Consider the following 14847-nt stretch of genomic DNA (forward strand, 5'->3'; position numbering starts at 1 on the left):
CTGTCCAAAAGAAATGACCCAGACGAGTATAGCTGCCTTCAATTATTTCCCAGAGATTACAATTCCTAACAACAGACACATCTGGGAGCCTGGAGAGCTCTGATGTGTATGACTTGGCTCAAGACAAACAGCAAACTTAGGGGGGAAAACTTGCCCCTACCTATTAGAAATGCTGCAAGTTCCAGGACCAATGAAGTTACCAAAATTGTTTAGAAGTAGATCACTTTAACAGATCTCCACTCCCAGGTCCCCTGCACGTCAAAGCAAGAGTCTCCAGAACAGACAACGTGGGAGGCAACTTGAAGAGTGACCTTAGTTTGTGATGATTCCCCAACTCTTGGACAACTCTAGTCTATCCTTACTCATGACTAAAAGCAGGTTTTCTGAGCTCGATGATTTTCCAAGCCCTATGAGCCTTCATTTACAGCCTTGGCAGTGACTTGTGAGTTACTAAATGTGTTCACAAACCCAAACAAAACAGGTTTCACAAATTGTCAAACATCGGCTTTCAGTTAGGGGGAGAAATCTGGCACATCTGTAATCACTTTCAAATTGTTTCAGTTTGAGGTCAGATTTATTAACCACTGGCAAAGAGTGCTACCTGATTATTTTAATTCCAAAATAAGAAAGTAAATAATTGAGAAATGTATAAAAGGAGATACTTTACCCAGAAACAACTTTATATATCTTCTGATAGTACCTCATAAAGTTTTATACAGCATGTATATAAATATTTTTATAACTTCAAATGCAACCATTTTCCTAAATTTATGCTCTAAAACAATATGGTTCATGACATTTATTCTAAAAATCAACATTTAGTTTTGCTTTAATTCCTTATGGAAATGTTTATTACCCTTCAATTTAAAGTCTCACATCAAGAAGTTGAAAATAAAACTTAATGGTAAATAAATTCTGAGAATAGAATCAAAAACATTCCTTCAAAGTATATATATTTGAAAGTTTTATATTTAAACACATAGGAGCAGAAGTCATGCTCGAGGCTTCAGTATTCCGGCCCTTCTGGTGTCACCACCGAGAAGCGGTCGATTTCCCTTCTCTGAGGTAACAGGCCATCACGCCAGAGCAAAGTTAGTGCTAGCCTGTGTTCTTCCTGCTGGTTTTAAAAATGCACTAGTACTCAGGCTGGAACTTAAAGCATAGCCCTGCTTAGCTGGTATCATGAGTTGTCTTTGAACCAACAGTTAACAGCAATTTATTTTTATATTTCACTTGCCTCAGTTGACCAACAGAAATGTCTAACAATCTGATAAGCTCTAGGATGATTTGTTGCTTTTGCAAAATCTGCTTTAACTGGGGAAGGGACGATGATTTCTCAGAACTAAGCTTACCTGTGAAGCATATGTAAAGACATGACAAGCTGAGGCTCATTAGTAGTCTGAGAACGGATGAGTCTGCTCTTCGTTTGTGCAGCAACGAGAGTGCCGTCGGACAAGGAGAAACGGTAGATCTGACTGAAAGCCAATCCCTGTCTCAGCACTGCCAGTGAGCGAGGAAACAGAGTGCATGTTTAGGAAAAACACTGGGGTGTAGAGGGACAAGACATAATCCTAGAAATAAACTCTGATATATTTAATATTTTCCAACCAGTGGTTAGAATTGTAAGTAGCATTTCATGACATCAAAACGTTATACAACATACTTATTTTTCACTTAGAATAGTAATAAACACAATATATTGCTTTTTTAAAATAAAGGTTAGACCCTGAAAGTGTGTTCTTTTTAAAATCTACTGTACCATGGTAAAACAGAGCATAGACAAACAACTTATTAGCTCAAAACAAGTTTTACAATGATTTGTTTAAAATGTTAGAAAACAATACATAAACATGGTACCCTGAAAGTGTGCAATTTGCCTTTTGTTTCCCTTTAAACTAATACAAATATTACAGTAAAGTTGATAAAAATAAATGCATTGTCTGAATATTCATCTCAGTTACATACTGTTCAATCCATCATCTCACACTACTACTCCCCAATTCTGTTTCTCAGTGTATAAGAAGCATTATTTCTGTGGTTGAAACCACAGGAAGTAAAAGGTAAACAACCAGAAAAATCTTTTCAGAGGGAAAAAAGGCCAAATAGAAAACTATAACAATAAAAGTGCAAATCTTAGTGACATGGAATTGGTTTAATGTCTTGATAAAGAATCAGGTATGTCCATTTTCAAGACACTAGCAGAAAATATAGCACAGATCAACTAAGTTAAAATAATTTCTCTTAAAATAAAATTTTGTGATTTATCTTTTAAAACAGCTATTTTAAAACTAATACTGAATTTAAAAAATTTCAATTGAGAAAAAGTAGCCATATCAATAAAATTACCTCGTAAACCATTTAAGATGATTACCATGTTTTTTAACAAATAATCCTCAGCACAAATTCTGTGGGTTGAATAGCTAGCCCCAAAATGACTAAGCACATTCACCATTTCACAAGGATGGACAGAGACTGATGAAGGCTGACTGACACATGGTATACATTCTGGTTTCTTGGTAAAATCTCACTTTGAACACTTTCCCTAAAGAAACTCCCTCTGCAGCTGGTTACTTGCAGTATTTAAGCGTTATGTTGTGGCCTCAGCCTGAAGCGGCAGCACTGGAAATGAACTACTGTCCATACGTATATCTTGTGTTCTACAGTAAGTATGTTCCTAAAAGGTAGCATAAATACCATGTTTATAATAGATTCATGTTTCCAATGGCTTATAATTTCAGAATTTTATCTGACCTTGGATGTGATCCTTTAAGATTTTCCATTTCCATTTGATCTACATCAAAAACGTTTACTAAGTAGACCTGTGTAAGTGTGCACGTGACACATTCAGGAAGCCCTTCATTTAAACAGGACCCTCTAGTAGACTTTTTAAAAAGATTTTATTTATTTATTTTTAGAGAGGGAAGGGAGGTAGATAGATAGATAGAGAGAGAGAGAAACATCAATGTGTGGTTGCTGGGGGTCATGGCTTGCAACCCAGGCATGTACCCTGACTGGGAATCGAACCTGCGACACTTTGGTTCCCAGCCCGTCCTCAAACCACTGAGCTACGCCAACCAGGGCCCTCTAGTAGATTTTTATTCAATGCAAATGATCACCCTTGATCTTATCTACTTTGTACATTTAGATGAAATGTATTTCATGTATTTCAGAATTTCCTTTCAGTGGGTTCCATCTAATGAAACCTAGCATAGTGCCTGGTCCATCTGTCTAAACCCTTCTGTAAGGCATCAGGAAGCCACGGAATTAAAAATGTATGGCATTGCTACACAGGGCCCACTGACATGTTTACTTACAGTGATCTCTTATTTTTTATTGTTACTATTCCTTTCATTTTAAACCAGATCTGGTGAAATGGTGTTTATTCCTATCAAATATAGCCTTTTTATTTCCTCTTTTTCTTTGCAACTTTATGTGCTTATTTTGAAAGAAATAACAATAAATAAGATAAAATGGATGAATAAGATGAGGAAAAACTAAGGGAGAGGAGAGAGGTCATTTGCTATGATGTACACTTTGCATCAGCAATCTTAAAAGCATAACATTTAAGCATACAAACATTACTGGTAAAATGCCAAGGTCACAGATGCACGTTGAACAAAGATGACAAACTAAAACACAATTTTCAATAATGAGTTACAATTTTTCTCTGCAAAAATGCAGACAATTTGCCAAATTGAGTTAGAGGCACACTGGCCCCTCCCAGGCAGCCTGGCTGCCCTGGCTGCAAGAAGGATCAAGTTCTCCCTCCCATCTTAGTACTTAGTATTTCTAAGAAAAGGATTTTTTTCTTTGTTATTACCAATTTAACAAAAACCCAGGCTGCACTTGAGGAAAAGTGATGCTGTGGAAGACCTCTGGAGGCAGCACAGCAGAGTGATTGGCAGGATGGCAGGACAGGCCAGAGATGAACATCCAGTGCTGACACCCACTAACTGCTCAGGAGCAGTCATTTTCCTGTATCAGCCTTCCTGTCTATAGCCGGAGAGTCACAGCGCCTGCTTTGCAGTGGGCAGGAGGACCAATGAGATAAGGGAAAGGCAAACAATGCCAGACAAGACCAGGTGTGCAATAAGGGTGGCCATTAGTACTGAAATATGATGCTGAAGCCTTGGGTTTAGTTCCAGCTGTCCTATTAATTAATTGTATGACCTCAGACATGTCACTTTATCTCTTTGGCCCTTTCAGAAACATCTGGGCAGCCTTCAGTGGTCATCTGGAGGGAGGGCTTGGAACCCCACTGTCACCTCAATCGAAAGTTCACAAATTTCATGTCATTCCTCTTTTCAGATTTTCCTTATTATTCAGGTATTATTTCTTTTGATATTAGATGGTACCTTACTGCCTAATACATCTAGGAGCCTTAGAATCAAAGACAATGACCTCTTTTCCTTTCCCTTAGCCTGTGAAACTATCATGTCTAAGTCTATTTCTCTCATCACAGTCTTCTGTCCTACGGCTTCTCCTGTGAAATCTTCCTTCAGATGGCAAGGTCTTCTGGGCAAGGTGATGCAGGTACACATGAACCCAAAGAATAACCAGACCCAAGTCTGCTGAGGTGAACTTCTGGAGTCACTGTTTCAGAGAATCAAGCCAAATCAAGTTCAAGAAAAATATCCTTTGGAGATGCTTACCTTCATGATGATGCCTCTTGGCATAGGACAAAGACTCCCCCTCGTGCTGTGCATGGAACTTCTGAATGCACCTTCTCACCAGGTCCTCCCAGCCCGGCTTCATGGCCGCCCGCATGGTGCTCGTGTCCAGTGATGTGATCTTGCCTAGCAAATAACAGCAAGCGTTATACCTACATACTCATCTATTATGTATGGAAATAATTAAAATTTTAAAAGATAAAAAAGCTTATTTATTTAGAAGAGTACATGGATCAAAATGGCAGGCAGTGAAAACAATTGTCCCTCCCTGTCCCGTCCTCCAGCTCCTCAGTGCTTTTACCCAGCAGGCACCAGTCCCAGCATCTTTAGCCTTCTAAGCACACTGCTTGCATTGATAAATATGTAAGCATTTTAAAATGATTTCTTTGGTCTTCTTTGCAAAAGAAAATTTACCTTGGAGATCTTGGCGAGTAGTAAAACTTTCTGATGAGGGAAGAACCGGTCTTTCCTTCATGGGGACTCTCCTTGCCACACAAATCAAGCAGGACTGCAAATCTTCAATTGCAGATACTTAGGGTTATCACATTAGGCTTTTTTAGTGATCCAAGCAAAGTCAAGTATAAATCAATAAGGGAGAGAGTGACAAACGCTGTGTACCTCTGCTTTTCAATGGCTTTATTCTCTCTTCCACTCAAGTGGGAAGCAGCTGGGGAGAGGGAGGGGACCTGCTGTGTAGGATGAGTGGGGCTGGGGGTGGGGGGAGCTGAGGATAAACTGCTGAAGCCACATGACACATGTGATAAAAGAATATCTACCATACCAGTGTTAGCAACCTGAAACCAGCCACCCAATGATGGAGAAGAATGGAATCCTTTTTTATTAAATGGCTGATAGTAACAACCAGTTGAATTCATAATGAAGTAGACAAATAATGAAAACCAAAATCTGATATACTGCTTTGTGAAGGATTTGCCTATTGAGTTTCAGGTTTACCATGATACCGGAAAACTAGACATACCTTCTACCAAACAATGTAAGTATCCTTATGATGGCAATATGCCATTTAAAACAAAGAATATAACCTAAATCTAGACAGGCATCTCAAAATTAAATGTAATCCTCATTTTCAACATAGTAAACACTAAGTTTCTGATTACTTATTATGAGATGGGTATCTATCTAGCTGCTTTTATAGGCTACCAATTCATTTAGTCCTATTAATAACTCTAGGAGGTAGGTACTAGCATTATCTCCGTTTAACAGAGGAGAAAAGCAAAGCATAAAGTTTACATAACTCACTTAACATCAAACATAACTTTGGTGAAGCCAGGTTTTGAACCTGAGCACATCATGGCTCAGAAACTCCACTTGTATGCTGTACTGAGAGCTAACATCCAGAATCAGATTTTAAATGTCCAACAATGTTAACACCGAAACAAAAATTAGCTCAGCTATATCTTTTCTATACTGCTTTAGGATATTATCATAGATGGATCAATTAGTAGTACTTACTCTACTGCATAAAAGTGAGTAAAAATTAGTTGACATTCAATACCTATTGTACAAACTTAATTTTGAAAAACTATGTATCACCTATGATAGCTCTTACTTCCTTTCTAATACAATTCAAATAAAAATTACATATTTTTTTTAAAAAGAACTAAATAACTAGTACTTAATGTCAATCATGGTTCAGGCACAGTCATGTAATCCTTATCACATGCTCATACTGTTACTGTTGACTTAATATGAACTTAGAGTAAACTCATGTTCACAGAGGTCAAGGAGCTTGTCCAGAGTTGGAGTCTGTGGTGGCTGAATTAGGGGCTGGCCTGCCTGATTGTAAAGCCCATGCTGTTTCTCTTCACTGATGGTCCTCAGTTCTTCCCCTTCTGCTAGCACCCAGAATGCACCATTCAGCACTGTCTCATATTACACAGTGATATAATATGGCTTCGGCTGTGAATGGCTTGCTTGGGAGGGTGCAGGGGTGGACACTACATCAGCTTCTCTTTAGGGGAAAAGCCTAAGAGTTTATAGTCTGCAACCCCCTCCATTCCACTCCCATCTCTATCTTCTCTTAAGTATCATTCTGTTACACCAGACTGTGGACCCAGCAGCCACAGATAAACTATATGGAATTCATTAACCTCTTAGAAGTACAGTCGACCTTTGAACAACATGGGTTTCAACTGCATGGGTCCAACTTATACATGGATTATTTTCAATAAATCCATATAGTACTATAAATTTATTTTTTCTTCCTTATGATTCTCTTAATAACATTTTCTTTTCTCTAGCTCACTTTATTGCAAGAATATAGTATACGTGTAATATACAAAAATATGCTAACTGACTATTATCAGTAAGGCTTCCAGTCAACACTAGGCTATTAGTTAAGCTTTGGGGAAGTCGAAAGTTAAACAAGGATTTTTGACAATACAGGGGTTGGCCACCCCTAACCCCTGAGTTGTTCAAGGGTCCACTATATATGAAAAAATGCTGTTTGTACCGTGTGCATTTTTTTTAGGGCTGTGGCTCATAGCTTGCAGCAGATGATCACAGGAGCTTAGTGAGGCTCCCCAAGAGGTGCACCCACTAACAAGGCTGCTCTAATAGGGTAGCCACTAGCTACATGTGGCTATTTAAATGTAAACTTAATAAAATAGAAAATTCAGTTTCCCAATTGCATTACTGGCATTTCAAATGCTCAATAGCCATAGTGTAGCTGGTGGCCGCTGCACTGGACATTGATGACACATAATGCCTTAACTGCAGAAAATTCTATTGAATAGAGTTGTTCTAAAGACTTAAAAATTAAATTTATCATAAAAATTTTTAAGAAGGTGAAAAAACAACAAAACGAAACAAAACAAAACGATTCTACATTTTTCTTTGTGTGACCACTAATTTTAGATTAAGTGTGAAAGAAGCAGTTCAAGAAAAAACACATGGATATATAAAATACCCTAGAGATTTTGCCCTACCTTCTCCTTCTTCTTTAATGGACTTTGGTTGAGAGACAGCAAAGCACTGCATAGTTTCGTATTTCTGAGGTGCTTCCTGGTTATCGTGACCATCCTCTTCGGAATCGGGTAAAGGTTTTACCAGCATCCGACAATTGAACGTATGGCTGTTCCGCCTGGGAGGTTCACCAGACCAAGAGCCCCCATTCACTGAGCAAGGAAAAGCAATCCAACATTATAAAAAAACATTAGACTCACTACAAACACATTATCAAAATGAAATAGAGAGCATATGCTTATTTTATTTTTATATACTGAACCAACTACTGGAGGGGAAATAATTCTTGGGTTAATCTTTCAACAACCTGGGAAAATTCTAGGGATTTTCAAAATGTCCTTTTACTCTTCACTCTGACCCCCTTCCCCCCAAGTTCAGACCTTGACTGTTTATTACTAGCATACTACAGTTCTCTATTTGGGGGGTTTTCTAACTTTGATTTCTTGGAAATTTAGTTAAATCCACTTGCATTCAGTTTTAGATGTTAGCCCCTACTCAAAAATCTGTAAATGGCACCAATGAGGGGTGTCAAACTCATTCTCACCAGGCAAGGAGGGGTGGGGGCAGCACATCAGCCTCACAGTGGCCTTCAAAGGGGCAGAATGTAATTTCAGGACTGTATAAATGTAACTACTCCTTAACAGTTAAGCAAGAGCTCAGCACTGCCAGTGGGTAGAAACAAGGTGGAGGGCTGGATTCGGCCCACAGGCCTTGTGTTTGCCACCTGTGAACTATAGCATGCATTAAATTCTTTAAAATGGTTTGGACTTGATGTGGTCAGGAATATGAAGGCCATACACACTGATAAGTCAAAATCTCACTAAGAACCTCCATCTTCTCCATCTAAGCCACAGGTGGCAAACACAAGGCCTGTGGGCCGAATCTGGCCCTCGACCTTGTTTCTACCCACTGACAGTGCTAAGCTCTCGCTTAACTGTTAAGGAGTAGTTACATTTATGCAGTCCTGAAATTACATTCGGCCCTTTGAAGGCCACTGTGAGGCTGATGTGGCCCCCAGTGAAAATGAGTTTGACACCCCTGATCTAAGTAGATCTTTCACACTGCCCCTCATTTTCAATGCCCAATCCCACATGGTTATCTTTGCTCCTACTGCCCTAACATGTCAGGCTGCCTCCCTCCCAATGTGCTCCTGCCCTAAGGTTGAGTCCTCTACATACTGAAACAACTGCTGTAGGTGCCCCACACTGCTTCCTCTTACAAATCTTCCTGTACAAAATTTTCACAGAAATTTTAGTGTATATTTGGTAACAGGGCTGTTGCTAAATTACTCTCTTGTCATCTTTTTTTGTTTGTTTGTTTCAGGCATAGTTCTTCAATAACACTGAAAAATCCTGGAGGATACACTGCTAATGTCATTTATTTCTTTCCAAGTGAAGAAGTACTTCACATCTCTTCTATTTTAGTATCAATACCCAGAGTAATTAATTTTGAGAATTAAAAAGTATTTATGTATCACCAGGTCAACTTCATTAGAGAAAACGGTCCAAACAAATGTTCATCATAGAAAGAGCTGGAATCAGAACCATGCCTAATTCTCATTTTGGCATTCTTCTCTTTACTGTTCATTATGTGTTATCTAAAAAATAGGAGGACCATTAGGTCAATGAAAGAGGGGATCAGAACCAGGTCAGTCCCAGACAAGTTAATGTACTCTCAGGAGTCACTAATTAGAAAGTACCTAGTGGGACAGCTGGGTGTTACAGGTATTATGGCAAATGTAATGTTAACCACACTGCTAGTGGGCTGGTAGAGGAATTAAAAAGGGAACAAATGCCAGAGAGAAAAAGGCAGTAGTATCAAGTTAATAGTAATTACCACTTTAGAATTACACAAGGAACCAGAGCTAACTTTACATGTTGATACAGACTATTGGGAAGTTAATTTTATCACCAGCATTCTTACAAGCTTATTTACATAATGAGGACTACACAGAGTAATCAAAGGAAAAAGAATTCTTACTAACCCAGGTTCACAAGTAATTTAAAAGTATAAAAAAGCGCAATATAAAGTAAGGCAAAGAACTCGTTAGACAAGTGAATTAATAATAGTGAATTAATAAGTATAGGTCCTTTGAGGAAGTCATAAAATTACCGAAAAAATCCGAATACCAGTTACTTGAAATAAGAAATCACATTTTCTTGTTTATTTACTAGAGAATATAATAGAAAGATTTCACACAAGTATTCAGATGTTCTGTATTACTGTTGCAGTCACTTTGAATAAAGTGTTATCATATCAGGGAAGGCCAGCTGTAATGGAATTGAAAAAGACCTGTTCCTACTTAGTGTGGTAGCTCTAAGGCCAGCTAACAAAAACAGTCTTAAGAAAAAGAACAGAAATACTTGCTAACTCAAGACTTGACCTTATTCTCACTTAAAATGTGCACTTCTTTTTCTCTGTGACAATGTTCTTAGCATCATCAGTTTAAGTGAGAATATTAAAAAAAGAACCACTTAGTAAGTGGGAACAGACATACTCTATAGCAGCAAATAAGGTGGGACTATGCTGTGAATAACCCATTAAAACATGGCCCTTAAGAATCCATGTGGGACAGCATCTCCAGCGTGAGATGAGGAAGTTAGGAATCTGGGACAAGGAGGGCAGCTAAGGAGGCAGCACCTGATGAAATCACTGCAGAGCCACTGAGTCTATGAAATAAAAGAGGCCACTTAGGGCTCTGGGGCTGAGGGCATCTGAGTCCTCTACATGCCGTTTGTTCCTTACCATTTTATTTTTAAGATGTTGTGTATGCCCATGCACACACTCTTTTTTTCACCAGTTGGACTCAACATAAGTTGAATCTCAAACTTCTCATGACCTTCTACTTCTTAGTCATGGAGTAAAAGGACAAAACAGAGTTGCCGGCACTGGGTAGAGTGGGAGGCAATTTGACAGCTTCTTAAGTAACAACAAAACAAACCCCATGAAAACAGTTGCCATGAGTGCGTTCCATCTGAATTATTTTCATGTATTTTAAATATAGAACCAAAATGAGCAATCAAGATCAATGCCTGCAGATGTCCTTTTCTCCGTTACTTCTAAGCTTAATATTAACACAGTAACTCCGTATCCCCACTGACATAATATAGTTCTATCTTACCCCTCCAACCAAGACAACATGGACAGCTGGGGAAGCAGGGGGAGTGAGGAGAGAACCAGCAGACAATTCTTTACCTATGGACTTTGGCAGCAGGTTTTTGACAAATTCAGTGTGGTCCCCAACATGCAGGATGCTATATACACTTTTGTTCATCAGCTCCTCTTGGTTATACCTTAGGTATTGTGTCACATTCTCTGAAACAAACACAACGTTGCCTTCCAGGTTCACTACAAAGAAGAACCCATCAAGGGCCTAAGGGAAAAGACACAAATTGTGTTAGAAAGCAACGTAAAATCATATGCGGTTATTAATGGAATGATCCCTTTAAGGAAAACATATAATGCACACGTGGACAGAGAAGCTCTCTCGCTTCTAGTTTTCAGGAACAATTAACACATTTTATGCTGGTGAAATTACTCCATTTTAGTTGGTGGGGGGTAGCCCAGATCAGGGTTTCTTGTCATGAACTAAATGACAAATGCTAAGTCTGTTAATTTAGCGGGAAATAATTATTGCCAAGTAAACGTGTACAGGCATTTATCTCTATTTTCAAAATGAGACTGATGTACTCTGTAGGGCCAAGAACGGCTTTTATGTTGTCAACCCCACGACGTTGTACAGTCTCTTGTGTAACACAGTGGAAGGGGTCATTGATGATTTTCCCTCAGTTTAAGGATCAATGAAAGAATCCTCTCTGCCCCCTAATTTTACTACCTTTAAGCTGCTTGGGTTTAAATGAAAAGAACTGCAGATGATCTCAGACCTTTAAAGAAACATCAGTTCTGTACTGTTTGGAGTGTATGGGGAAAGGGTCTGAGAAGTCTGAAGCGACACACACAACTAGTCTTCACTGGGACCTCAGGCATAGATATGGCCAGCACTGCCCTGAGACTTGAGGTTTTGAAAGGGACCCAAGGTTTTGGTTAATAGCAGTGAGAACCGAAAAGTTAACTGTGCCTTTCTACAGTACTTATTCTCCAAATGGTTGGGATGCAGGTTCCTGAATCACCTAAATAACAGCAGCATTTTTCCTGTAACGGGTACATAGCCTCATTATGTACCCATTCCTCATTTAGGAATCTAGGATCATTTCAGGAAATAAAGATAATAAAGATAGCTATTAGCATGCTGCTGGCACCTTAAACACATTGTGTCATTTTACTACTTACAGCTCTGGAAGAGATTTACAGAGGAGGAATAAAGTGAGGCTCAAAGACACCAAGTGATTTGTCCAAGCTCTTACAACCGGTCAGTGGCAGAGCTGGAAGCAAATGAAGGTGCGCCTGTCTCCACAGCTCATGCTCCATATGACTGTGCAGTGAGCGTTCTGGCACAGTCTTTACCTCGGTCCCTGTCCCAGCATGTTTGCCTCCGTGATGCAAAAGGCTAGGAGTTTGGTGAGTTTCTCCCAGTTACCCCTCCTTTCCCTTTCTGATCCTGGCCATCAGAGCTCTGTCAGGTGAGCGATCAGGACTAGTAAAGGCTTGATACTGATCAGGCATACCTGGAAAGATGGCCACATGGTCTATCCTGTGTAGACCACACTTTCTTCATGCTGTGTATTTATGACTGTTTTTATCATGAATAGTACATGTATATACTGGTATAACATGCATGAAGGGGGCATCAAGTGTTTATTTTTCCCTAGTTTTGTTTTTTCCCTGTTATTATTTAACAGGCTCCTATTTTGTGAGCTTTCTTTGAGCATAGTCCAACTTTAATTCAATGTTCATCACAAAAGCTCTCTCAAATTAGAACTGACTATAAGGTACCAATGAAAAGCTCCCACATCTACAAAAAACAATCAATACCACTTGGTTTTAGTTTTTCTTAAATATTTTGTCAGGTTCTAACAATGGTATAAACCATATGCTGGGCAAAGCAAAACTATATGTAAATTGCCTTTTGAAATAGCTTTGCCCCAATCCTTGAAAACCTTGTGTGAGTGTGTGTATGGCCTGTGTGTCTATGTGGGGCAACAGGAAGTCAGTTGATTACCTATGTACCAAGTGTCCTTTTAAGCTCACTGCTTTAGATACATATTAATCAGGGATTTTCATCATTATATTACGTGTAGTTCACTTTTGAAAGTACACATAGCTTCCTACTGCTTTTGTACCCTGGTAAAAAGACTGATTTGTGGCTTAATATAACTGAAAGATGAAATTGTTTCATCTTATAAAACTGTGTTTTTTTAAAAGCTCATTACAATATGCTGATGAAAAAAGCTGACATTTGGTTTTGTTGCTTAGCAACCACTATGCTATGATGTAAGCATGAGTGTGCATCTGTGCCTAGGAACAGCTCAATGGCAACAAGTTTTCTCTGTTTAAATTATTACATGTCAACAGAAATAAAGATTGAAACTCAAACCTGAAGTCACCAGATTTAAGCATCACCTCTCTAAAAGATTTGGCACTGACGTCCAGCCACACTGGGACTTGCTCAATACACTGAATTTTCAGAAGGCTATTTTGAAACAGCAAAAATGTTGGTTTGATTTTATGAGATAAGGCCCACTGACATCTAGCAATCTGATTTCTACACTTAATGAACTTGCTCTCAAAGGGTTTGAGTCACAGTCCTGTGGTTACTATAAGCATTTCTTTTTAGAAGCCTCAGAAGTCTTCCCAGGAGTGTCTACCCTACTGTAATCCCCACCCCCCCATATAAAGAATAAACAGACATATGAAAATTCCCTAATTGTAACAACTTAGATCACTATAATTTTCTAATCAATTTTTTTTGTAATTCAAGATGGTTTTCACAGAAGTGAGCTCCTTTCTTTCATCTAATTCTGAATAGTCCAGTTTGCTAGTTTTCTTATCTGCTTCTAAGAACCAAGCGGGAAGCAGCACTCTCTGGCCTTCCACTGCCTTGTTGACTTTGGACAATAAGGTTAAGTGTGTTTATGCTTTTTCCCTGAAAATTGTAGTTGGATGATTTCAAGCCAGTGAATCATGAGAAATAAGCAAAGACCAACATGGGTCATTTAGAGTCTTTTGACAGCAGGTCCAGCCCAGGGAATGAACTTTGTCATTTCTAAATACAAAGACTATATCAGACAATCATTCATATATCTATATCTATATATATATAGAGAGAGAAAGTATGTGTCCCCACCACCTTCTAGTAAAATGGTAGGTATTCACAGAATTAAATTTTCTAAAAGTAAGAATCATCTTATGAACCAAATGAAAAAAAGGTGTGATTCTTGGTTATCTTTGCTTTAAAAATCCTAATTTCTTATGTAGCTGTCGCAAAGCTTCTGGCCATGCGGCACTTTTCAATCTCATCGTATCATTAACAGAGTAAATTATCCTGAGAACTGACATAATTTATGTCTCAGGGCTCATCTCGTTCTTGTTATATATTCACTGATACTTTCTCTTCATCTTACCATAGCCTACATCTTGAATTTTAATTTTGGAATAGGTAGAGCACAGTAGTTAGTGTTTATTATTGCAGTAGTTAATATAATAGGAAAGCTGGACTTCACAAATTCTAGACAGCAGTGTGGTCATAAAACTTCTTCAAGTTAATAAAGAACAGGCAGTGAACATCAACCATTGAATTTGTGATGTTTATCTTGAAAGTTTTGCCTATTACTTCAATTTTCATCTTTACAAGATAAACTAGCTTGAAGTTGCCTAAATAAAAAGCATAAACTTCCTTTTGGTCCTCAAATTTTAACCTGTATATATAAGTCATATGTATATAACATATATAAAATCTAAGAATTTGGGGGAATTTCAAACTAAACTATATGAGAATTTAAGAGGACTTGTGAATATGATTTTCCAAAATGAAAGCTCAGCTGGCGGTTAAACCCTCTCAATTTATATTCTAATCTAGTTAATTTCATTCTATATCATTCATTTGAAATATATATATGCTGGACTCAGGAACCAGAAGATAGATACATGTTAATAAACCCAAGAGGTAAGCAGTACTTCAATTTTAAGAGTGAAAATTAACTGTGGATTATCCTTAAATTACATTTGCCCGAAAACGAATGTAACCATGCGAAGATTGACAACACTATAAACTACAGAACCCCAATGGGGGTGT

At 38.4% G+C, this 14847-nt stretch overlaps 1 protein-coding gene across 4 annotated transcripts in view; it reads right to left on the minus strand.

The window, feature by feature from the left end:
- The window catches only part of NCOA2 (nuclear receptor coactivator 2), a 284984-nt gene that overhangs the window by 46432 nt on the left and 223705 nt on the right, over positions 1-14847 (minus strand). For all 4 annotated transcript variants that reach the window (XM_036031204.1, XM_036031203.1, XM_028533654.2 and 1 more), the window contains 5 exons: positions 10851-11028; positions 7619-7807; positions 5085-5186; positions 4653-4796; positions 1353-1500 (listed from right to left, as the gene is read on the minus strand). In XM_036031204.1, the coding sequence (XP_035887097.1) occupies positions 1353-1500; positions 4653-4796; positions 5085-5186; positions 7619-7807; positions 10851-11028 (761 nt within the window). The remainder of the gene's footprint in view (positions 1-1352; positions 1501-4652; positions 4797-5084; positions 5187-7618; positions 7808-10850; positions 11029-14847) is intronic.

This window comes from Phyllostomus discolor, chromosome 7, assembly GCF_004126475.2.
Source record: "Phyllostomus discolor isolate MPI-MPIP mPhyDis1 chromosome 7, mPhyDis1.pri.v3, whole genome shotgun sequence".
Classification (NCBI taxonomy): Eukaryota; Metazoa; Chordata; class Mammalia; order Chiroptera; family Phyllostomidae; genus Phyllostomus; species Phyllostomus discolor.